The sequence below is a fragment of the Aspergillus flavus genome, chromosome 3, assembly GCF_009017415.1.
Source record: "Aspergillus flavus chromosome 3, complete sequence".
Lineage (NCBI taxonomy): Eukaryota > Fungi > Ascomycota > Eurotiomycetes > Eurotiales > Aspergillaceae > Aspergillus > Aspergillus flavus.
This window is the reverse complement of record NC_092407.1, coordinates 555,727-579,902: the sequence shown is the minus strand read 5'-3', so window position 1 is coordinate 579,902 and position 24,176 is coordinate 555,727. Positions and strand designations below refer to the sequence as shown.

At 46.7% G+C, this 24,176-nt stretch overlaps 11 protein-coding genes across 11 annotated transcripts; 5 read left to right on the top strand and 6 right to left on the bottom strand.

Annotated features, from left to right (window-relative positions):
- The first annotated feature begins 91 nt into the window (after window positions 1-91).
- F9C07_4367 (heat shock protein) lies at window positions 92-1,244 on the top strand. Its single transcript, XM_041291546.2, has 4 exons — window positions 92-148; window positions 298-522; window positions 642-700; window positions 759-1,244. The coding sequence occupies exons 1-4, from the start codon at window positions 146-148 to the stop codon at window positions 784-786; spliced, it is 315 nt and encodes a 104-aa protein (XP_041144046.1). The 5' UTR covers window positions 92-145; the 3' UTR covers window positions 787-1,244.
- Window positions 500-4,533, bottom strand: F9C07_2148065 (uncharacterized protein). The gene is made up of 2 exons (XM_071509215.1): window positions 759-4,533; window positions 500-700 (listed from the first exon to the last, which is right to left on the bottom strand). Exon 1 carries the CDS (start codon window positions 3,589-3,591, stop codon window positions 1,399-1,401), a length of 2,193 nt encoding a protein of 730 aa, XP_071364808.1. The 5' UTR covers window positions 3,592-4,533; the 3' UTR covers window positions 500-700; window positions 759-1,398.
- F9C07_4366 (uncharacterized protein) lies at window positions 3,729-4,361 on the bottom strand (the record flags this gene model as incomplete). Its single annotated transcript, XM_041291555.2, has 1 exon — window positions 3,729-4,361. The coding sequence occupies one exon, from the start codon at window positions 4,359-4,361 to the stop codon at window positions 3,729-3,731; it is 633 nt and encodes a 210-aa protein (XP_041144045.2).
- Window positions 4,534-4,699: 166 nt separating the features above from the next.
- F9C07_4365 (alpha-ketoglutarate-dependent taurine dioxygenase) lies at window positions 4,700-5,993 on the bottom strand (the record flags this gene model as incomplete). The annotated part of the gene is made up of 3 exons (XM_041291554.1): window positions 4,700-4,879; window positions 4,931-5,491; window positions 5,544-5,993. 3 exons carry the CDS (start codon window positions 5,991-5,993, stop codon window positions 4,700-4,702), a joined length of 1,191 nt encoding a protein of 396 aa, XP_041144044.1.
- Window positions 5,994-6,993: 1,000 nt separating this feature from the next.
- Window positions 6,994-8,242, bottom strand: F9C07_4364 (putative nucleoporin NUP49/NSP49; the record flags this gene model as incomplete). Its single annotated transcript, XM_041291553.2, has 2 exons — window positions 6,994-7,936; window positions 8,001-8,242. The coding sequence occupies 2 exons, from the start codon at window positions 8,240-8,242 to the stop codon at window positions 6,994-6,996; spliced, it is 1,185 nt and encodes a 394-aa protein (XP_041144043.2).
- A 353-nt stretch (window positions 8,243-8,595) lies between these two features.
- On the top strand, window positions 8,596-11,801 carry F9C07_1370626 (guanine nucleotide-binding protein). Its single transcript, XM_071508030.1, has 4 exons — window positions 8,596-9,671; window positions 9,734-9,796; window positions 9,848-10,716; window positions 10,773-11,801. Exons 1-4 carry the CDS (start codon window positions 9,502-9,504, stop codon window positions 10,925-10,927), a joined length of 1,257 nt encoding a protein of 418 aa, XP_071364807.1. The 5' UTR covers window positions 8,596-9,501; the 3' UTR covers window positions 10,928-11,801.
- A 236-nt stretch (window positions 11,802-12,037) lies between these two features.
- Window positions 12,038-13,835, top strand: F9C07_4362 (uncharacterized protein; the record flags this gene model as incomplete). Its single annotated transcript, XM_041285646.2, has 4 exons — window positions 12,038-12,168; window positions 12,228-12,407; window positions 12,467-13,079; window positions 13,128-13,835. 4 exons carry the CDS (start codon window positions 12,038-12,040, stop codon window positions 13,833-13,835), a joined length of 1,632 nt encoding a protein of 543 aa, XP_041144042.2.
- A 626-nt stretch (window positions 13,836-14,461) lies between these two features.
- F9C07_4361 (putative haloacid-halidohydrolase) lies at window positions 14,462-15,504 on the bottom strand (the record flags this gene model as incomplete). Its single annotated transcript, XM_041291552.1, has 3 exons — window positions 14,462-15,163; window positions 15,269-15,428; window positions 15,485-15,504. The coding sequence occupies 3 exons, from the start codon at window positions 15,502-15,504 to the stop codon at window positions 14,462-14,464; spliced, it is 882 nt and encodes a 293-aa protein (XP_041144041.1).
- A 311-nt stretch (window positions 15,505-15,815) lies between these two features.
- F9C07_2201426 (tetratricopeptide repeat protein) lies at window positions 15,816-16,757 on the top strand (the record flags this gene model as incomplete). Its single annotated transcript, XM_041291545.1, has 3 exons — window positions 15,816-15,917; window positions 15,980-16,597; window positions 16,656-16,757. 3 exons carry the CDS (start codon window positions 15,816-15,818, stop codon window positions 16,755-16,757), a joined length of 822 nt encoding a protein of 273 aa, XP_041144040.1.
- Window positions 16,758-18,107: 1,350 nt separating this feature from the next.
- Window positions 18,108-19,961, top strand: F9C07_4359 (putative carboxylesterase; the record flags this gene model as incomplete). The annotated part of the gene is made up of 5 exons (XM_071511212.1): window positions 18,108-18,277; window positions 18,349-18,627; window positions 18,687-18,871; window positions 18,914-19,275; window positions 19,341-19,961. 5 exons carry the CDS (start codon window positions 18,108-18,110, stop codon window positions 19,959-19,961), a joined length of 1,617 nt encoding a protein of 538 aa, XP_071364806.1.
- Window positions 19,962-21,763: 1,802 nt separating this feature from the next.
- On the bottom strand, window positions 21,764-23,686 carry F9C07_2281462 (cytochrome protein). Its single transcript, XM_041285644.2, has one exon. It carries the CDS (start codon window positions 23,636-23,638, stop codon window positions 22,025-22,027), a length of 1,614 nt encoding a protein of 537 aa, XP_041144038.2. The 5' UTR covers window positions 23,639-23,686; the 3' UTR covers window positions 21,764-22,024.
- Between the last annotated feature and the right edge of the window lie 490 nt (window positions 23,687-24,176).

Here is a 24,176-nt window from a genome sequence, read left to right as displayed (position 1 = left end):
AGTCGAGATCTTCTTTCTGCCCTTCCCCGGTCTTCTTCTTCCTCTTCTTCCTCTCTTACTCTCCACACTTCAACCTCCCCGTCCTTCTTGACACATTCTGCATCCTTCAATCTCTTTCTCATCCACTCACATCTCTCCCGTCAAAATGGTACGTCTTCGCAATTGTTACGTGTTATGGGAAGCTCCGGCTGGAAGTTTTCCCGCCATTCATCGACTTCATCACCCCCTGTCACTTCGCATAGCTAGGCCGCTGGAGCCGCCATGAATATCAATGGCTAACGTAATAATATCGATTAGTCTCTCCTCCGTAACGTCAAGGGTCTTGCTCCCCTTCTCGACCGCGTCCTGGTCCAGCGCATCAAGCCCGAGACCAAGACCGCCTCCGGTATCTTCCTCCCCGAGAGCAGCGTCAAGGAGCAGAACGAGGCCAAGGTCCTCGCCGTTGGCCCTGGTGCCGTCGACAAGAACGGTTCTCGCCTTCCCATGAGCGTTGCTCCCGGTGACCACGTCTTGATCCCTCAGGTACGTTGCGGGTTTGAGTCCTTCTAATTTGCTTCCGGAACCATCCGGGGCAATAGAAGCACCCAATTCGTTTGATGAACTCAGTGGAACTTTCTTGGTACTAATGGTGGTCTTGATAGTTCGGTGGTAGCGCCGTCAAGGTTGGCGAGGAAGAGTACACCCTTTTCCGGGACCATGAGTAAGTTCTCCGTCTTACATCCCTCAGCCCGAGGCAATCGATTTTAATGCGACTGTAGGCTCCTTGCCAAGATCAAGGAGAACTAGATGATTCATCTTGTTCTTCCGTTTTCCGACTGGTTGGAATAATCCAATCGGAGTCTTGTATTATATCACGCAAATCATGAGCTTCTGTCATGCACTTTAAATAATTTAAAAAAGAGCCATCTACGAAGTGAGGACAGGTGTATGATTCTGTTCCTCGATCTCCGGGCTAATGTTCCCTTTTCCTTATCTTGCATCTGCTATCTAAAGCGTGAAATGTGTCTTGGTTCCTTTGCATACTATGCGATGTACTTTAGCAATCGTTGTCTCCTGCGCTGTCTGCGGGATGAACACGGGTAATCTGATACGAATGTCTCCTCTCTACTTCGTTTTTACCGTCTGGGCCTGAGTGCTCTCCGTGTTTATGCATTTATCACAAGCGACTATGTTGCAGCTCTTAGACCACGCCGGACCTGGATCAAGGAATATAATATTAACTGCCGAGGTGGTAGGGCATATAGGAGGGATGTTCATCGCAAGTGATTTACGCTCGTTCAAAATCCATGCTTCTCATTGTATACCTCCCTGGCGACAAATTACATTCGAACTAAATCGCACAGAAATGTTGAATATGGACAGAGTTCACATAATACCATTCCTTATAAGCACAGCTCATCAGTCAAAATTCAATGCCCAGTCACATTGCCAGTCCTTTTCAAGAATTGCATCACTCCTCTCCCCAATCAAGTCTGGAAAGAGTTCTCGTCGGCGCTCCGGTGACATCTCGATAAATCTGGAGAGGGCGCTCATCTCTTTCTCGACATCATCTGGCGTACTGACATTATCGTTGCGTTTGGGTATGTCTCGTTCGTGTCTCAAGACAGTCAATATAACTTGTGCCGCGTACGGATTCAACCCTACTCGGCGGAGAAATATTTCCCAGCAAGTTTCATTTTCCATAGCCTCTATATAGAATTTGGTCTTCGGCGTTGGATTTACGAGCATAAACCCCCTTGTTTGCGGTAAATCAACAGTATCAGTAGGTAATTGGAAAGCGTGCTTGTGAGCCAGTTCCAGAATCCATCTTATAAGTATATCAGGCGATGGAGAAATCAGTATGGGAGAGATAGTTGAGTCCGCTGACATCGAATCACAGAAAGCTGTTAGTGATGTGAAGGACGCTAACAACCGTCTATCTGCTGTCCATCGTGGAGCGTTGCCTTGTCCACTGTTTAAGGAGCTTGTGCCGTGAGTAACGAATACGTAGAGGTGTTTGTATCGCGGAGCTAGGAGGAAGATTCGTTCGCGGAGCGGCGAGTTGATGCACTTGGCGCCGTTTGTATGTGGGTTAGGCTTATGGCCAGGGAGGTATAGTTGCGTAGTAGCTTGTAGAGTTGTTAGTATGATTCCAGCTGTTGGTGAGACGATGATGTCTGCCTCTTTGGGGAGATCGTGCTTCATGCTTGCTTGAGAGGGAATCCAGATGCCAGGAACGGGCTGATTTTGGATGGGAACATCATAGTCTCTGTATATCAAAGCTGGAGCGCTCTTTAAACTTTCGAGACCTTGGATAATTGGGAGATGGCTTTTAAGAAGTCCAGTTGATAAGAAGAGTAGCGGTTGCTCGTGGTTTTGGACCTGCAGTTGAGGGTATTGAGGATACCGTTGTTCTGTAAGCTCTAACCTGAGAGGTTGTACCTCCTCTAGCACATCTTTCGGTTGTTCGTGTTCGCGGAGGCTTCTATCATCTACAACTAGGTCTTGATAGTCCACAATATCCTTAGCTGGCATATTGTTGGTAGAGTATGGACTGACGGCCGTTATTTGTCGCCTTTCGGCTCGACCTCTAATCTCCATGAAGGTAGATAAGGAGCCTAATATGGATGACTGCGAGGGTAGCGTGTATTTGCACCTGTTGTTAGCGAGGGACGCTGCTAAAGATTGGACAAATTTGCGGCCTTTCCGCGAAATATCCTGCCTCTCCTCGTGTCTTCGTTTTTGTCCCCCAAAAGCTGCGTCTGCTGGAACATCGCAGTCTATTGAATTAGAAACTGTATCCAGGGAAGAATAGGTGGCAGGTACAACGGCATTTGGGGACGTATACATGACCGTCTTGCCACTTTCATGTTGATGAGCTACAGTATCATGCTCAGACAATTGTCGTTGTCCTGCAGGTCCCATGTCACCAATGTTCTCAAGAAAAAATCCCTTGTCAAACCCTGTTTCGACAACTTCCTCCACGCTGTCGTAGTCTCCAACTGTATGTAGACAACTATCAGCATAGTCTTTCGGCTTCGAATGTTGTGAGGAAGGCATGTTTGACATGGGATATTGTTGGATATCTTGACACTGCGTAGAATCTGAATTGGGCGCGTTCATTACCGAAGGGGAACTGAAGGACGAAACATAATCTGTCGGCTTGCTTGCGGTCTGACATTTCCCCTCCTTGATTATGACACTGGGCGATCGACATAATCGCTCCTGTGTTGAAGTGCACACGGTTGGCATGTACTCGCTCTCTTGCATCAGAGAGATGACTGAAGGTTCTGAATGAATGGAGTTAATAACATCACCAATCTGTGGAGAAATGTCCGGAACACATTGCTCTTCACTTGTGTTATACTTGTCTGAAAAAGACTGAGCTGCACTATCGACTCCAACTGCTTGTATTTCTGCGTTGTTTCCGTTAAATATTAATTTACGCTCTAGTTGAGTTCGTTCGTCGCTTGTAGAACTACCGTCTCCCTTGTTTGGCACCACAGCACAACCTGATATCTTTGAGTCCGAACTGCGGGCTGATCTTCTGTTGCACTGCAGCTTAAGCTCAAGAGGGCCAGATGAAGCGAGACTGGGCAGCATCAATGACATGGAAGCCAGCGAGGGACTCCGATAGTACGTTTCGTCGATATCCGACAGAAGTAATGGAGGAGATTTCGAAGGATTGTGCTCTTCCTGCAACCTCACAAAACGTATAAGTCAAAGATCCAGCGACATGCCTTCCACATTCATACCTGACCGGAAATTATCATTTCGTTCAAAAGACTTTCTAAATCTGCGAAATGAAGACCTCCACAGTCTCTGGCCTTTTGTATCAACAACATCGACTCTCTGCTACACTTTAGCTTCTCTGGCATAATATCCTTCAGAACCTGGTCAGCCTTGGTTAAAAGGTCGGCCGTGATATCTTCGTCCTTAAGTTTCTGGCACGGTTCGTCGAGAGGACGGATTTCGATCTTGTTCTCGTCGTAACGTAACGGACTTGTATATCGCAACGTATCCAAGATGCTGTCATTGTCAAGAATCGGAAGTTGCACTTTAAGCTCATCAACTTGACTAAATTTAGGTAGAAGTTCATCCCAGTTTATGTCTAATTTTTCTGCTCTTGCATCTTGTATCACCGATGCTAGCAACCGAGCGCTTTCTTTCCTGACATTGAGCTTTTCTTTGCGAAGATTATCCTCAACATTTCTCTGTGTCTCGTAGATGTAATCTTGAAATTCCGATAGAGCATCCCGGGGTAGTGGTGTTTCAGATGCGGTCTCGTCGATGTTTGTGATGGGATCGACGGCCGTGAAATCCCGGGCAATACCGTAGAAACGGGCATACTCCAGAAGAGAAGGATCCTTGGGAGTTTCCATTGAGTTATCCGTTTCGTGGTGCGCCACGAATTTATCTGATGTTTTGCAGTTCTAAGTACCTAGAATAAAGTGTGAGAGGTTGGTCGGGGGTCTGCACGTGGCTTGACAGGCTGCCAGAGCTCTAGATCTTTTGCTTGTACCTATTGTTACAACCTATAGATAGTATGTGAGTGGCTACCTTGTCCATTATGAAACCATTCAATAAACAGTCTTATTAGCGATATGCAAATAGCAATAGGTACAAATCAATTTCCCGGGTATGTGTAACGCCATATCTTTAGAATGCTCGCAAGTGTTTCGCTCAGCAGTGAACAAGAAAAAGTAAGAGAACCAAAGGCTCAGTCATTGTAATTTGACTGGCGAGCACCATCCTTGTTCACCGGTGGCAGGTTGTAAAGCGCAATGTGCTCCTCCTCTTGTGATTTGCCGGCTGGGTCTAGGTAGGGCCGTTCAGCCTGAGCAGCGACCCGGACCGCATGACGGCGGTGAGGTGCAAATCCATAAGACGCCGTGTGGTTCTGTTGCGTTCATTAGAGACGTCTACCGCTTAGTACAGCGTCTTTACTTACCGTAGTCCGATTGTCCCAGATGGCTAGATCATCCTTGTTCCACTGAAACCGTGCATGCATCTCTTGTGTGGTTGCAATCACATCGGTAAGATATTTGATAATAGCGTCGCTCTCTGTCTTAGGAATTCCAACGATCTTTGTCACAAACCCTGGGTTGAAGAAAAGACTGTTCCAGCCAGTCACCGGGTTGGTGCGGATCAGAGGGTGCTCTGTGGTGACAGGCTCGCGACGGACTGGTCGGCCGAGGGCTCGTGAATCAGAAGCTTGCATGTCTGCTGAGTGGATCGCAGTCAAGCCCTTCAGGTATGTCTGCATATGAGAGGAGAGAGCATCGTATGCTGCATACTGAGAGGTCCAAAGTGTATCGCCACCCCCTCCACGGGGAGGCCCTGTGAGAACCTTCAACATCGTGTATGATGGTGGCTGTACCTCGTAGGTCACGTCCGAGTGCCACAAAAAGCTGGGCGTGAACAATGCCCGCTGGTCACCAGAATTGTCTCCACTGTAAACTACATGGACATCCTCCAAGCCTTGCTTCCTCGGAACAGACGTAGTTGCGTGCTGCATGTTGTTAAATTAACCCACGAGCAGGTAAACCCAGATGGCTCCGTACCTTATGTAGTCTCCCGAAATGTCTTCCTAGTTCTCTTTGGGCATCAATGTCCAAGTCCTTTTGGTCACGGAAGAACACCACCCCACGGACAGCGACTAGGCGAGCCAAGTCGTCCTTCTGTGCTTCATCTAACTTGGCCAAGTTCACACCGTGAATTTCAGTCCCGATCTTGGGCGTATAATCAAAAACATCGGTTGCATCCCGCAGTAGGTTACGGAATTTAGGATCTCCGCGAAGCCCTCTGTCTTCATATGGAATCTCTTCTAGCGGATCCCAATGAATATCAGGGAATGAAGGTAGAAGGTCTTCATAAGCGTAGTTATCGTGACGCTCGACGACTGTGCGTCCTGGTGTGTAGTGAAACTTGTTGTCGCCGTTGACCTCTTTCTTTGGGAGAATAGCATGATCCAAGGCTGGAGCCAAGGTCGGATCCTCGAGTGAAGGGGCCATGTTTTGAGCTGGACGAGCAGTATAGAGAACCAACTGTAGAAAAAATGTGTTTGGATGAGCAGTTCCTAGGAAGCGTCTATGTAGCTTATTTATCGAGCTCGAAGCTCCAGTGGAGGTAGTAGTAGACCGCCATTTTCAAACCTGCCGTTATTATTCCACATCGTCAATGCCGGGGATCGCGGATATGGCACCATCGCTGGCGAAAATCACCCAAGAGGCTGATGGTCTGTACGGATTAGGGGGAGTGATCCACGGGACTAAGTTTCCACAGGTCTTCTGGAATGGAAGATGACAAAACGAGCTGCACATCACGTCATTTTTTCCCTGCGGCATTTTTGCTATGACTATATGTAAGCATGAGCTTGAGGGTAATATTCCTCAGAAGATGTAGAAGGTAGAAGGAGACTACTGGCTCTTCTGCTTGTCTTTGGAATCGTTATTTTTCTTTTTTTTTTGGCCCGCCCTTTAAAATAAATAGATTTCGCAATATTGAGACAGGGAGGTCAATGACTTGAAACGTCAATCGTCTCTAAGCCAAGTGTCGATCATGGAAAGTGTGGAAAACCTGGGGTTAGAAGCGATTAGGTGCGATCACGCAAACCGGCCAAGCTCTTGCGTGCGACAACCTGGTTGGCCTAACGGTAGGGGAAGGTACCCGCAACCATGAGCAACTACGTAGTCGTCAGTTACAATTTTAGTCAGTCGGCTCGGCAGACCGAGTATGGGGTATATGCATCGTAAGCGAACTTGTCAATAATATATTCTAGACCACGTACTTCGTCACACCGTATCTCGTCATGTTTTATCATTGAAGAAAAATGGATACTTGAGTCAAACGAGACTAATAGAATGGGAATAGCGCCGGTTAACTGATCTACCGCAGAACGCCTGACCTCGAAAATCATGCTCAAGCCATAACATCCAAGCCCTCTCCTTCCGTTTCAGAGTAAACTAGGGCAAGCTTCATTATATTATACATAACCAGAAAACAATTGATTCATTACAGGTTCAGTCTACCTTCGCCGAGAGATGGCGGCCCCAGCACCACTTCTTGAACTTGTTCTGTAACTCCCCCGAGACGACTGGCAACGCCTAGAATACCAGCCTCAACGTCCCCAAGCACAACGGCAAGATCATTAAGCACCGATTTGGGTGTCCCTGCAGCGGCTCCATCGCGGCTGCGAGATGTCACGAATTCGTGGATCTGCCGCTCCAGGGTAGCCTCAACTCCATGAAGGTGGTCTTCGATTTCTTTCAAGTTCTGCTTGTAACGTTCCAGGACGGTCCCCATCTCGTCAGAACGCTGAGAGAAATAATCGACAAGGTTGACAGGTACTCCATTGACGGTTGTAGAAGAGTCGCCTTCGACATCGTCGGGGAGGGCCAAAGTGTTCTTGCGTGTTGACCGCAACGATTGTCGATCAGACAATTTCTGGTCTTGAACAGACCACCATCCAGAGCCCGCTGCAGGCTGGAACTGCAGAGGTAGCTTGAGGGTATCAATCGCCCGGAAGCCCACCTGTGCTTCAGCCGCATCACGAGCCACAAGACTTCGTAACTGATCAATATCGCTGGCATCGTTCTCCAGTGCGTGTTGCATTGTTTCCAACTTCCCTTGGACAAACTCCACGTCGTTCGGAATGGTTTCTCCCTGGGCAGCAATGCTAGGGATCATGTTTCCCACTTCGTTGCACATCTTGATTTGCGTAAGAACGTAATTGTCGAATACTTCCAGCTCCTTCTTGATCTCGTCGGCACAGCTCTCATACTTAGTTGTCGGTAGAAGGTTGCTTAAGTCCACTTTGACCCCTGGAACTACTGTTCCAGCTGCTGCAGTGGGCTGCGCTGGTTGCTGTGTTGTGGTGTTTTGGTTTCCAAACAAAGATAATGTAGGCTTTTGAGCTTGCTGCTGTTGTTGCGTGTTGTTTTGGTTCGCACCGCCGCTATACCCGCCCGACGGTTAGCTCATAAATCCGAGGGTATAGGAAATAGATATATCACACTCACAATAGCGATCCGCCAGTGTTGTTGGACGTTCCCATGCCACCGAATAGGGGTTTTGATTGAGTTTGTGCGGTAGAAGCACCCCCGAACAAACCTCCGCCAGTTGTGCCACTCTGCGCTGTGTTTGCGTTTGCGGTTCCTGAGAAAAGACCTCCCGATTGTGGCTGGGAGGTAGTCGCTGTGGAGTTTCCAAACAATCCGCCGCCCCCCGTATTAGTCTGTTGTCCGCCTAAGCCTGAGAACATATTTGTCCCAGAAGACTGATTTTGCTGTGTAGTGCCACTAGTCGCGTTGCCGAACAGACCGGTCGCAGGCTTGGATTGTGCTGTAGAACTTCCAAGGTTACCGAAAAGGCCCGATGTCGTGCTCGTCGTTCCTGGTGTAGTTGTGGAGGAGGTTGTCTGCGTATTGGCCCCGCCACTAATTGATGCGACTAGTCATTAGCTTTTCTGGAACACGCTATTTCTGAGTATGAATATTTCTGGATAAACAGCGGCAGCACTTCATCTTTAAAAAGACCAAAACAAGAATGGGACAAAGAAATAACAGGGGAAAAGTGCACGCGGTAAAGTGAAAGAGAAGGGTGGACGACCGGCTTCTTTGTAACACAAGAAACCAGTAATCAATGCCAAAACAGAAAGCAGAAACACAATTGTCCGGCAATAAGGAGATAAGAAAACCAAGGCCTTACAATAGAGAATTCGCAGAATTGGTGTTTATGGAAAGGCCGCCGCCCGCAGGTTTTGCGGAGAACATTGCTGCTTGAGGAAAAGGATAGGTCGGAAGGCGGATTATAATATCGAACCGAAAAGTCCCAGGCTTTCTCAATACAGGAGGCAGCTCCCCCAGACCAGATTTAGTTAAGGGAAAATAGCTTAATGAACCTATTCATGCTGTGGTGAAAACAAAGTGAAGCGGTCCGAAACAACACTCTAAGCTAGTGATCGATGGAGTAAGATTTTCCGATGCCGGTGCACGGCAGCTTTAAACTTATTTTAAACATCATGTTTTAGACCAGCATAAGTTTTTATTGGACGTTAAATCCACTGCATATATCTTGCTGAGTGGGATCGTGATTTAGCCATTTACTGAGACTTTCTGCTGATATATCTCACATCTAAATATGCTCTCTGTGTGATTATCAACATTGTCCCTGGGATATTTTCTTCGTAGCCAGGAGACGCTTCATACTGTAGTTCCTCTCCGCGCTACCCGATAACAACTATTTAGGCTTAATATGTCGGATATCTTCTGCTGAACTCATTGATGGCGTTATATGAAAGTTCAAAGTGATTTGCCAAAAGGAGAGATCCCCCGCATTTTGAGCTACTGGTATCGTATTTGGATATCAAGTATAAGGTCAACTTCATCCGCAACATTCTTTTTACTCTTGTCATATTGGTCTGTCATGTCTCTTGATTAGCGTTCTTGGTGCTTTCAGAGCGATTTGAGCGAGTGTATACTGCCAATACTTATATTGTCAGTCTTTCGATTCCAGCGCATCATGACTGCAAGCAGTGTTACCAGCTCTGCACCTATATGTGTGGCTTCAACTCAACGAGGTGATGAGGCGGGTGATGCATCTCTAGACAGCCATAGTCAGGGTACTCCGAGCACCGCATGTTGCACCGATGAAAGCGCTTCCGACACAAATTATGTCAAAAGCGTAGAATGGTATACTCATGACGACTTTACCTTCTTTGAATTGCTTTGACTGACTAGAATGCTGCATGTAGGACCCCCGATGGCACCACCCTGCTAACGAATTCTGCAGATCATCATATAAGGACTTATATCTTGTTAGTTTATGTTATAATCCTCACTTCTTGCCGTGCTAATAACTCGCTCAGGCCCCCTGATCTTTTAGAAGAAAGACCATCACCGCATCCGTTGTCTCCTTACTCTGTGCTACCTTCAGCAGAGCCAACCTATGCAACTGCTATTTATCCTTACTATTCTCTCCAGGATCCATCTACTACACTTTTCTTATCATCGGTCCGAGATCATCCAATCAGACTGGCTTCGACTCTTTCCCCAACCTTGTTGGCGACTTATTCCTTGGTACACCCAACTACGGAAGCGTTTATAACGCCGCATTCAATTATCTATCCGCACGCCCTCGGTGGAACACATTTTATCACTGGGTCAGATAGCCTTATATGTCTTTTTGACGTTTCCCGACCTGGTAACGATGGACCTGTTTCTTGGATGCCTACTATACCCAGTAAGCGTAAACAGACAGTGGGTGGGGGCGTTGGAATGAAGGGTATCATTTCTGCTATGGCTATCAATTCGACAGGAGATGGTATATTAGCAGCTGGCACATTCTCAAGACAGGTGGGGCTATATGACTCAAACGGAACCGGGCAGTCCTTAGGCACGTTTAGCATTGCAAAGACCGACGCTAGTCGTCGTATTGGGGGTCGAGGTATTACTCAGCTGCTTTGGAGTCCTTGTGGACGATATCTATACATCGCTGAACGAAAGAGTGACGGCGTTATGATATACGACATCCGAGTAACCGGTCAATTACTTGGCTGGTTAGAAGGCCGCAAGGCTATCACTAACCAACGGATGAAGGTTGACATTGTCTCTACCAATCAAGGTACATCGCATGAGATCTGGGCTGGAGGAACTGACGGTTTCATGAGGGTATGGCGTGACCCGACACATACTGCTGGAGGACAGGAACCAGAATGGGAATGGAAGATCCATGATGGTACGTATTATCTATTTGGTCTACTCTAATGCAGTCGCTGACCTTGGTCCTCATAGACTCGGTGAGCAGTACTGTACTACATCCAATGGGCAATGTTGTTGCTACGTGCTCCGGGCAAAGACACTATTTAGACGACGAAGACTCGTCTTCTGCAGGACAGCTTGATAATAGCGTGAAAGTATGGTCTATGCCATTTCTGGAGACCTGCTGAATATGAGTCAGTTTCTTCCAACTTCATTCACTCCAACTGTATGCGGGACGGATCACATATTTTGAAAATGGAAACCACTGCTATGAGCCATTATCATGGGTGGGATGGTGGGGAAGGGATAGGGGGCCATCAAAGAAAAGTCACCGAAACTTCTCGGACGTCTATCTCGGAGCAGTCAGGGAATTGATAGTAGGCTACCATTAGCTCCGAGTCAGATGGTCCTAGAAGTTCTTTTCAGGTGAAAGGAACTTTTTAAGGCATTATGCGGTTCCCAATGGGGTCATAGGATTAGGCAAGTTGACTTCTCAATATCTGTCCGTTTTCTAAATAATCAAGTGACTTTTGCCCACTGGATCCTATCAGCAAGGCTAATGTAGCTGGATCGACATATATAGCGACGGGAATAGGGTTGACGCAGCTTAGAGGCGTTTATATGCCGGTCAACAAATTCATTGTTTCTGGATATCTCAATGCAACAGTGCCATTGTCAGCTGAAGACAATCGACTTGTGGACTGTTAAGACTAGGACCAATACATACTTCCTGTTCTTCACTGTTTTGGTTACTGGATAACATTGGCCCTTTTGGTTGACATGGTGAATTCTGTTAGCCCTGAATAAGGACCCCTGGGCCCTATTGTTCCTGCATTGATGTGAAACGAGGGGTTGTTGACAGTCACTCTGATTGTTTTCCCCTTTGGGAATATCATCAGTTTCCAGACCAACAGAAGCGCGGCATCTTCCCCGTGTGCAATTCACATTTTTGCTTAAATACAACTTCTTTGATGAATGGCCTCCCCATTCGCACCTTGATCCCCACCTCCATTCCTAGGCATTCCTATTCATTTCCTATTCCCTCTCAATGAGGCTAATGCTTCACAGACACTGTCTTCACTGGTTCTATACTATCTCACTCATTTGATGTATGGATGTCTTCCTTCTATTCTACTAAATTCAGATGATTCTCTCTCTCCCAAAGCCTCTTCCTCTCTTTGCTTCTTTCTTCCTTCCAACCTCGTGAATCTCCCACCATTCCTGGAATTCTGTGCTGAGCTTTTTTCCCCTGGAATTGGGTGGCTGCAACCATCTGTTGTCCTTTGATAAACTTCACGATGGCTCATTTTACGGAGTGGTATTACCAAGATTGGGAGCAGCAGCTATTGCACCTGGATCAACCGCACACTTCAAACCCTGCCTTGAACGCTGACCTTGGCTATAATGGCTTTCTCACGAGCAATGACACGTAAGTTTGCAGTGACGTCAGGGAGCCAGTGGCTATAGACTACTAAATATTTGCTATAGCAGCTGGGCATCTGGCGGGTTCGTGAATGGAGCATCTGTGGAAGATACGTTGGAGGTCTCTCATCCTGACATTTTTAGCGGAGCTCATAGCATGCCTACGAGAAGTCGCTCGACCGCTATGATGCCGATGACTGGTATGCATGCTGGGAACAGGATCTCGCGTACTGGTGGTGGTGCAGAGTATGTTGTATCCATCGTATATAATAGTGATGTGTATTTCTTGCTGATACATCTAGCAGTGCTGAGGACTTCGCAATCAGCTCAGGAGCTTCTGCATCTGGTCCTGAACTCGGTTCTAGCCCTCCCTATTTGCGTTTAGGCATTATGACAGGCAGTGCAAGCTACGACAGTTCTAACAATAGCCCCGCGAGCAGAACATATGTCGACTTACCATCATACGGTAACACCAATTTCCCTCGCAATTTGTCTGCTCCTGCCCTGGGCAACAATGTCGGCGGTGGTGAGCTTGGGGGTGGTGCACGCCCTTCTTCACTACCCACCTCTGCACCCCTGAACAGCGGTCACGAACCAGAAGCAACGTTCACCGATGTAAATGTACCACCAATTATTCGGGACTATCAAAAGCTCATGGATCCCCTGAACAACAATGTCGACGTCGACACATATTACGCATCTCTGGAAGAGGCCAATGAATCTCAGCGCCCCAGCGTCCGACTTCCGGAAGATCCCACCATTCCCCGTACTCAGGTACAGAAGCGGGCAATCGTCAAACAGATGTGTAACGCTATGGCAAGTACCCATCGTGCGCAGGACAACAAACCTATGATCAAGCCTTTCAAAGAAGGTAGATACAGCGATCGGCGAATGGAGGCTGCATGCTGGCAGGTCTTGGTAAGTAAGAAATGCCGCATCCATGCGACATTGCTAACGTAATTCGAGGAAACTGCCATTGAACGACACACTTTTGGTCCATTGTTGAGTGCCTTCGATGTCAAACCGAAGAACCATGAGATAGTGACATTTGCCACTAGGATTGACAAGGTCATCGAATGTCTCATGCTTCACAAGACAATATGCAAGCATCTCCTTGACCCGCTTTACGTCTACCATTTTGTTGATGATCCTGTTCAGGCGGAGAAACGCGTGGTTGCAAACAGGCTGTTGAACAAGCGCAAAGGAGAAGTGATGAATGCAGGAAAGCAAGTCCTCGGTACCAGAAAGCCTGGTGCCAAGAAGAGGTCTGGCAAAGCTGCTAAAGCCGTTACCCCACCCACAGATGAAGCTCCTTCAGATACCCCAGCAAGCTCTAGCACTGGTGTTGAAGTTGGAACACTCACCCCTGACGGCCTCTCTCGGATGGTGAAAGCCGAGCAAATGAGCTCCTCTCCCATGCTTAGCATTGGTACGCCGACTCCAACATATACAGCAGCTGCCCAGCAGTATTCTTCTACCCCTATGATGGGAAACGTTGCTATGTCGCACCTCCACAATCGCCGGATGACTGCGCCCACTTCCCACCCAAGGCCTATAATGATGAATCCAAACATGCCTTACCACACTCGTGGCAGCTCTAACAACTTTGGTACCAGCCGGAAGCGTCCCATGGGTGACTACGAGGCCTCTTCTCCTGAGAAGCGCCAGCGCTAGACCGATATTGTTCCCGAGAAAGGCTCGCTTCGAAGAACGTATGAAGCTAATCATTCCCTAGCTTTGTAATTCCCCTCGTGCTAACTATTTTTCTTCTCTTTTACGTTTCTTTTGTTGCTTTTTGCTTGTCCGTTCCTACCGTCTCAGCGGATCAACTCCCCGGCAACATTTTCTATCTTCCCTTGCTGCCTGTTTTCTCTTTGCGTTCTGTTTTGGAAACTGGCATTACGAAAATGAATATCAAGTTGGGTGCCATGGACTTTAGGATGGACTTTAGGACCTCTATGACGGAATGATACGCTGACTGGAATTCATCATTAACTACGTCTCTTTCTCTCAGTGGACTTTCTTGCCTAGTAGTTGGGCACCATATGATCTGCATCACCTTGTCATCTGCCGGTCGATTAGTGTGAAAACTTGGTTGTTGTTGATTCAACTCTTCCCAGGGTCGTCTTACTCTTGTGACGATATCAATTTAAGGATACTCCTACTGAAGCTATGCTTTCTTTTATTTCGTTTGGTATCCTCTGGAGATAACTATGATTCATGCAACACCACATGGGTATCTTGGATTTCATGTACAGTTTCAAGCCCTAGTAATCAAGTTAGTGCTTCTATCCACTAGTCTATGCAGGTTGAATGCCATATTTCTCGTAAGGGAAGTCTTCCAAAGTAGGAACCAAATCCCCAAGCCCATCGTTAAGCTGGCCAGGTTTCCCCGAGCTCCGCCCCAATCTACCTGCAACGAGCTCATCCGCCTCATGTTCAGCCGTAGACTTCTCCTCCTCTTTATGTTCACCAGTCAAACCAGCCAAAACCTCAGCCTCCCGGCCTTTGTAAGCCCCCAACAAGCCAGGATGAGGGCACCAAACGACTCTCATACCAGCTCTTCTTCCCGCCTCAACCCCAGGAACGGCGTCCTCAAAAACAAGACACTCCTCGGGCGTGATTTCCTTCTCCCCCTTCTGCCGTAAATTAGAATTAATAGTCTCTAACGCAAGCAAGTAAATATCCGGCAAGGGCTTGCCCCTTCCCTTCCCAATCCTAGGATCATCACCCAGAACACGCTGGGATTCGGGGAACGCCGCGAAGAGATCCTGCAGATGGTCCGACTTCAGCTTGTAGTTCCTGCTGTGCGACGAGGTAGCCAATGCGATGTAAACGGGCTTATCAGTTTTCTGCGTTGAGAGAAGTTTGTTCAGGAGTTCGCGCACGCCGGGCAGAGGTTGCGACTCGGGGAAGTATTTGCTCTGCAGGGCGGCTTGTTTCGCGGCATATTCTTCCGGTGAGATGGGGAGTTGCGCCCAGTCGTAGAAGATTTTGAATGCCTGGTTGTTTCGAAGGTATGAGCTAGAGTGATATTGGTATTGTTTTGCGGGCATTGTGGGGTAATCCGTGCGATTGAAGGCGTCGCATGTGACGATTCAACGTACCTCAGGTTGCGGGCGGCCCTGAAGCTGAGCCTTGATGGACCATGGCAGTGAGGGCTTTCCATATTCGTGCAGAATGGAGTTTGTAATGGCGGTGTATTTGTCCTCCGAGTCAATGAGGAGCCCGTCCATATCGAAGAGACATGCCCGCACGGGGGGCAGACTTGCGTTTGTTAGTTTCGGTTGTCTGTTTACTTAACGATGGTAGGTAGAACTTACCTTGGAGTAGAGTTAGTCATTTTGCGACCGGGATATAGTGCCTATATGCGAACTGCGATGTGGATGTAAAGTGTGGTAGATCAATTGTCTCTACTCCGCAAATTGATAGAAGGATTCTTGACAATGGCGGGGCAAGGATGGAAAGGATAACAATGGAATGTGATGCCTGAGGCTAAAGACTGATATGACCGAGCCAATCGGTGAACGGGTTATCGTCCCGCTCCGAAGCCTATCTCATTATAAGCTGCGGGAACGGCAGCGGTGTAGTTGATCTACTAACACTGCCGAACGCCCATCTCAAGGGTTGTGCGAATAGCTGTATATACCCAAAATGTCAAGCAATACGCCTAAGGAACGCGCGGACAATATAGGGAGCGAGAGTGAAGAAGAGGATGTCTTTCATGATGCTAGATTTCCTGCTGAGGAAGAAGCTGTGAGTTTACTGTGTCTTTTCGTCATGGAGAAGCTATCATGCTTACATATGATCGTCAATAGCAACTCCTAGAGGAATCTCACTCTATAAAAGCTGAAGCTAATAAACTATTTACCGCGGCTTGCTATGACCAAGCGATATCCTGCTACGATCGTGCCCTTGCCTCGTGTCCGAATTACCTCGATTACGAAGTCGCCGTGCTACGGAGTAATATGGCTGCGTGCTACCTGAAGCTGGAAGACTGGAAAGCCTCTGTTGATTCAGCAACAGCATGTCTCGACTGTCTAGAGAAAGTGGTCCCATCGGCGACTGAGAGGACGGATGCTCCCCAAGAAAAGCAGCAAGAGTCGGGCTCGACAGATTCCGTGGTGGAGATAACAGGTGATGATGAAGAGGCAGAACAAGAAGAGCTCAAGCGGTTGCAGAAGGTTGACGAAAGGAAGAATGACGTTATGCGGATTCGGGCAAAGGCACTTATGCGACGTGCACGAGCAAAGTCGCAGCTTAGCGGATGGGGGAACCTGCAAGGAGCCGAAGAAGACTACAAGTTACTTGCCAGTATGGAAAATCTACCGCTCGATGATAGGCGCATTGTGCAAAAGGCTCTCCGGGAGCTTCCGGATAAGATAGCCAAGGCAAGAGAAAAAGAAATGGCGGAGATGATGGGCAAATTGAAAGATGTGAGCCTGACCTTCCTCGGATTAAAATCGGTATCATTCACGCTAACCAATACTCTAGCTGGGTAACGGAATCCTTAAACCATTTGGGCTTTCGACCGATAATTTCAAATTCACCCAGGATCCGAATACGGGTGGATATAGCATGAACTTCCAATCTTAAGCTAGCGTTTCTTCCCTGCATCTCGACCCTATAAACTATAAGCATTCTGCATTGAATAAGGCGTTTCTTTCTATAGCATCGTTGGTGGCACCGAGGGAAATCGAAGATGGACCTTATTGAATTATCGAAGAGTCTTGTCTACGTCAGATGAACTTTGTCTTTTCTTCTTCTTCTCTTTTTTGGAATATTCTGAGACATTTAACCTTCACAGTGAGCGTCATCTATGATCAGCTTGGCACCACAACCGGATGAGGCATCTCTACAGGGAATACTGAATTCTGAACTCCAATACCAAACTTCACTCTTGGATTTGGTTGCATGGCAGGTCACAAGGTATAGGTATAGGTGACAAACGCCACTGTCATCCTACGGTCTCCCAAGAACTTACGGCCGAAAGTCCATCCGAGGGTTTTACTACGACACTTATGTCTATCGAATGTATCCCTTGTGAATTATCAGACGGAAGATAGGGTGCCTTCCAATTTGTCGGATATCTTCTCCAGAAAAAGGTTAACTAACCTACCTGGTGAATTAGCAGCTAACGCAACATCAGTAAAGCCTGCGCTTCTACATTTTACAATCTATATGCAGGGAATCAATGAGTGACTAAAATAGATGGATACATACGACCGTTCCGTACCTTCGGCCGAGTCTTAAGTTTCGGTGCTTGATACCCATGCCAGGGATAGCCTGCGTACCTTCGCAATTTTCCTAACCATTCGGGCCAAGGCACTTGCCTAAATCCGCCTATTGAATAGGTGGTTGGAGAGGAACATTAAGCAATTTAATAGATGGTTTCCCAGCGAGTCTGTAGAGCTACAAGTATCGCACAATTTCTTCATGCAAGAAATTAGGCTTTATGCTTCCAGCTTTAGTAGCTCTATAAAACTTTCGTGTCATGAAAATCACCTCGTCAACCCCCCGCCTTTTTCCTCCCACATAATCCCCACATTTTGATTGCCCGAGGTTGGAGTGCTGAACGGTAGTTGTAATCGGATAAGCCGACTCAGTCATTAATGAGTTTGGCTGTTTGACGAACGTGTCATCCATAGTCTTTGTTCCTGTTTGAAACCTGTTAGAAATCAAAGCATCATATAATATGTACAAATAAGCTTAATTCCACCTCCCGGGGTAATTGACATGGAACTTTAGTAATCGGAAGACCGGAACATGGGGTATGATTTAGTTTCCGATGTGGTCTCAAAGGTGCATAAGTAGTCTAAGTTGATTAGATCCATACTACTTATTTAGCTCTGGACCAACTATAAATTTAATCTGAACTGACCCTGAACCCCCACTTCACCTACTTTTTCTTTGTAAAGTTACTCATCCCACCATAATTGTTCAAAAATGGCTACAACAACCATCCAAACGAAGCATTTGGGGCAGATCCGGGGCAAGGTCGCCGAAGGCGTAACACAATTCCTGGGGATCAAATACGCTACCCTAGAAGACAGACTTGCCGATGCACAACTCGTGGAGAAGCGCGATGGCGACACTCTCGATGCGACAAAGGACGGGTACGAGAATTAAATAGAAATCTATATTCTCTTTTCCTTCCTTAAAGCTAACATGAAATAACCTTACATAGACCAACAGCTATCTCACCTTCGTTTGGATGTGAAGTAGAGCTGGCCGCCATACAGCATAAACTGGCCGCCAAAGAGCTCACGCAGTCGGGCATCGACTGCCTCAATTTAAACATCGCTGTTCCCGAGGGCACTACCGCATCGTCGAAACTTCCGGTGTTTTTCTTTATTCATGGCGGAGGTCTGCAGATTGGAGCCAATTCATGGCCGCAACTTGAGTTTAAGCGTTTTGTAAAACTGTCCGCTGACAAGAACTTGCCCGTTATCGCGGTCTCGATCAAGTAAGGCTATCCGAAACCCACATTTCAGGGAATATTTTGAACTAACTCAAATCGATAAGCTATCGGCTGGGGGTGTTTGGATTCTTGACTTCCGACGAGCTTCGAAAGGCCGGTTATAAAGCTAACAACGGTCTACGGGACCAAAGAGTCGCACTTGAATGGGTGCGAAGGCACATTGAAGATTTTGGCGGAGATCCAGACAATGTTACAGCAGCTGGAGAAAGCGCTGGTGCAGGTATGGCTAGCGATGCACTTCGACTTAGATACTAGGACTAACGCTTGCTAGCATCGGTGACATATCATCTAAAGTCCGAAGTTGCTCTTTTCAAGAGAGCCATTGCGATGAGTGGCAGTTACCTCTTCACTCAAGCTTTACCGTATGACATTCATGAGCAGAATTATAGGCAAGCGATATTGGCACTGGGTTTAGAAAGTGCGAGCACAGAGGAGAGGATCCAGGCTCTGCTGGAAAAGCCAGCCCAAGAGCTGATTGCCTCATTGCCTCCCTCAATTCTGGCTGCCCCCGCAGTGGACGGTGACTTGGTGGCATCGACCGCTACACATGCTCAAACAGCTGATAGAACTTCTGATTTGTCAGAGAAAAGAAATTGGTGCACTGAGCTGATGATCGGCGACTGTCAGATGGATGTGAGTTTGTTTCATTGAGAAGTCACGATATGCTTATCACAAGCTGACACTGTTATGCGATTTAGGCCAGCATTGTAGGATTGATCATGCCAAACCTAAAGGAAACCTGTGCGGAGAAATTTACCACAGCGATGAACAACGTACTACCATCACAGCCTGATGTGGCGCAACGCATCCTGAGCGAATATGGTATCAGCAGGGGCATGTCCGACGACGAGGCATTACCTGCAGTACTTGATTACATCAATGATATCTGTTTCTTTGCGCCTGTTCTGACTCTCACACGGGGTTGGAGGGGGAACTCTCACGTTTACTACTTCAATGAAGGAAATCCATGGGAGGGACCCTGGAAAGGAAGGGCAACCCACATCCTTGACGTTGCATATCTAACCCAAAACTTTCAAAAGTTCATGACACCCTCCCAACAACGTGTTGCGACTGCATTTGCAGAAGACTTCTTCAAGTTTTGTCACGGCATCCACCCGTGGCCAGCAGTCACAGATGGTGATATCGCTACCAATTTCACGGCTAGGGTGTATGGGCCAAGCTCCGAAGGGCATGATTCTAGGCTAGTGAGTGAGCCGTACAAGGGGGAGAGCCATCGCAGAAGCATTTTGTTTGACTGCAACCATGCAGTCTCGCTCGACGAGCTGGCCGGGGTATTCGGTGTTTTCAGGACAATGTGATGGTTGTGAAGCGGACTGATGTGTATTTTAGTCGTAGAGACCAATATCCACTCTGGTACCCAAGGGTTCTAAATAATGAATCCGCACTCCTGTTCGTAGAGTCAAATCCATGCAAATCTTACTATGCAAGCCATAACGTGCAAAATATCTAGCTATCCTGACTTGAAACCTAATTTGAAGATCATTGGTGGAGCTGAGAGGTTCTACTAAGAAATATGGTGAGGAATACACTAATGAGAACTTTGGCAATATCCTTGAGTGCTGTCTTGATGTTGCGGGTGCACGAGAAGCGAAGAGACACTTGAGACCCTCTCATGTCTACACCTCTACTTCACATCCACCTCGAATAATAGCAACCCTGCTGGCCAATAAGATATTTATAGCTACTATCGAGTTGTTGTATAAACCACCATTGGTTGAAGCTATCACAACTTCACCAAGGAATGATTTCATGAACATCTTTCCACCGGATACTCATGAGCTCAACCCAGATAAGCTGGTAGAAAGTTAGCATGAGGTACAATTTCTAATAACTAATACTATACGCAATTGACGTGTCATCGATGTCTATGGGTACAATGACCTAAACTATAAAAATTCCATTTGGAAGCTTGGTAGTTTCCGATAACTATGGTATCTGTGATATCTATATAGTCAACTTGGACTTTATGGCATTATGATTACTTTGGACGACTATGGTAGAATATGATTGAACCATAGTCCTTGCAGATATATGCGCAAATCAGATCCTACTTTTCGTCTATCAATAGTATAGTAATTTGATATTGGCCGGGGAGAAGCTATAGTTATTCCAAGGAAAATAGAGTATTCCTACGTGTGATACTATAATTTTACGCCCGGTTGTAGTTAATCTATGGCTAATCTATACATCAGCTCTTGACTAAACAGATCACACTATGATAATTTGGGTGGTCTATTCTGACAGGGGCACCCACCTACGGCCTTTCTACATAGAATTTTTGTCTAGCAGAATAAAACCTCAGCCTAATGAATATAATTCTATTTTATTTCTATAGGAAGAAGCGCCCTCGAGTGTAGGGGGTTAGAGTTCCCCTGATGTCTCTGAAGGGGATTGAGGAGCCAATGAAATGAGCGTGGGTACCGGTACCCCCCGGAGCGACAGGCAAGAAATCTACAGAAATTTATGTAGTTAAACTCTATATAGGCAGGGTGGTAGGTGGGTGCACTGTCAGAATAGACCCTATTTTTTCCGAAAGTTTATATATATGTAATGTCATACACGAAATAGGCCCAAAATACTGTGTCATGACAGTGATATGGGTCCCACGGATTTCCAGATTCCGGCCAGTTGAAGTTAGAATTGATCCCCCTGGCATGGGGATTTTACTTCCGGTTCGGGTTAGTTTTGCTCTTTTCGACATGAAACTATATTACCCTACTATGTAGGATTTGCATTCCTCGCTGAAGGTGCAAAAGACGCGTGTATGTCTTACAACTCATGGCAGATGTTGAGATAAAGTGTGGAGCAAGCTTTGGTTCCATGATTTTAATTTAAATGTTGGAGATTAATTCCTCTCGTTCTGTTCTCCGTAATGGGAATTTAGAACGATTTCATACCACCGGTTGCGGAAGGTCACATTGTCCAATTATACTGGTTCGTCTGATATATTCCGATACCAATCAATACCTGCGAGAGATATGTTGCAAGAACCCCCAAACTGTCTTTAGAGAACGAGTAGAGTTGAGTTACGCAATTCAAATAGAGATATGCTTGTGTAGATGTGACGATGGATTAGAGATTCTATATGGCAATCGACGTACTTTCAAAACTTGTATACATATATAATCTAAAAGACATAGAGTTGCTGGACTATCTTTTGAGCTTGGATAGCAAAGCGAAGCTTTTTGCCTGTCATTTTGACGTATGGAAGGCAGAAGAATGCCCCACTAATCCTATAAAACAAAACCTAACACGGTACATGTAGTATGTCAAATCTAATTTTTGAAGACATTGAAGTGATTCATTGGCTGGTAGCCCGTGCACCTGCCAGTGCTCAAGAATGTAGGGTCCGTATTAATCTCTATCCATCAAGTTTACTGACCTTAAGTCGGATTCCGTATTGTGACTTTTGGACGATCCGATATCTTTTCAGTTCCTCTGGGTCTTGGACGGCGGGGTCAGGAGAGAACTGGAATTTGCTCAAGAGGCAACACAGTATTGTCTTCACCTCTGTGTCGGCAAATTTGCGGCCTATGCAGCCACGAGGGCCTTGAGTGAATGGTAAGAAGGCGTTATTCGTGTAAGAGGCCGGGAGACAGTTCCATCTGTCTGGGTCAAAGGCATTGGAGTTAGGACCCCAATATTCGGGCATCCGGTGGATCGTATTGATTGGGATGTGGATAACGGTGCCCTTGGGGATGAAATACTCGCCAAGCCTTTCATCACTTGCAGCCTCGCGTGACACAAAGGGTATAGGAGGAATAAATCGTAAGGACTCCCGACAGACATTATTCAGATAAGATAGGCGATCTACATCGACTTCAGTGAAATCAATCTTCTCGTGCGTGGCGCTTCTGAATAGAAAGGGGAAGTGAGAACGTATCTCCTCCCGCAGCTTGACCTGCATGTGTTGGTGCTTGCTGAGAAGATGGAGAGTCCATGATAACCAGGTGGCGCTTGTATCTTGGCCTACTCCAAGAAAAGTGGCAATTTGATCGCAAATTACCCGAGAGAAGATGTCCTCACCCGCGGCTTGAGGCTTCCGGTCACCACGAACAAGTTGTGACAATATGTTATTACCAGTCGAATTAATATTAGCCTCTTTCTCCTGGATCAGGCCTGATGCAAACTCGAAAAGGGTGCGCTTAGCTGCATCGACCTCACGATTCTCTTTTATAGGAAGGTACCGAACAATCGGGAACAGTATATGGAGCACAGCTAGGAGTTTTGCGACAGCATCGAATCTGAAAACCGTGCGAAAGGCCTCTATCAAAGGCGCAGTTGAATTGTGAAGTGTGTCGATCTTGGCCCCAAAGCCAACGGCGACAATAATATCGAGGGTAGCTCGCGATGCCCAGTCCGAAATATCCAGGGATACACTGTCATCGCTACTCTCCTTGATATCCTGCTCCCAGTAGCTAGACATCGAGCAAGAATAGTCCCAGAAGGCGGGAGCAAGTGCTTTAATTGCGCTTATAGAGAAAGCAGGGTTGAGAGCTTTTCGCTGTTGGGCGTGTACCTTTCCCCCTGCAGTCAAAATACCTTCACCAAATAACCGAGACAAAAATTTCCGATTGCTGGCAGTTTTTTCATAGTTGTATGAAGCTTCGACCAGGATATGCTTGAGCGCAGAGTTATCCACGACCGACAGGATCTCCTTTCCAAAGGGGTAAAAGTATCGGACAATAGGGCCATGTGTCTTATGCCACTTCTGTTGGACTGCGCCAATTTCAGCATTGAAGATCTCGAAAACATGACCCCACAGTGGACATCCTGGTACTGTAGGCACATGCCGGAGGGGAGACAAATGGTAGGGGTAGATGTATAGCCAGTACAGCAAATAAATGATAAAGGTAATTGAATATGTTAATGCACCGGTGCTTTTTGTTTCAAAGTGCATAAACCGTGATAGCACATATATTGCAATGCTTGCGGTACATACAAGGGGCAAAAGCCGGAATGTAAAAAGCGCCATTATGGGTTTCTCACAGTAAATGGAATATTATTAGTTGAAGAGCCGCAGAAGATGGACGCTATATCTATCTTATTTATGTGCTACAACATCATATAGAAGGGCCCTGCACTACAACTTTTGGTTAGAGAGATCCTCTCCGGCCCCAGCTTTTACGGAGTTGGGATTCCTCGACTCCGTAAAATTTTGAGAATCAGACATTTCGATTCGGATTAGACGTCATCACTTTCTCAAGCTTTTTTTGGTAATGGTATACAGCATGAATAATTGAAACGGTTGCAGGAAATCGGTGGGTCCTACCAGTGGGCTTCAATACGACCCTAGGAAGCATGGAGCCATGGCATTTAAATTGTGGTTACAGATCACATTTTTCGTCAACGATAATATCCACGGAACTACTTCTATATGAAAATATTTTCCCCTGATTACTTATTCTACACAGATGATCCCAACTTAAAGCGAAAAAGATCTTGTGTGGATGCAAACAGATTCATTTTTGGCTGCAGGGCTGGCAAAATTCTCAAAGAGGAAAGGATATACG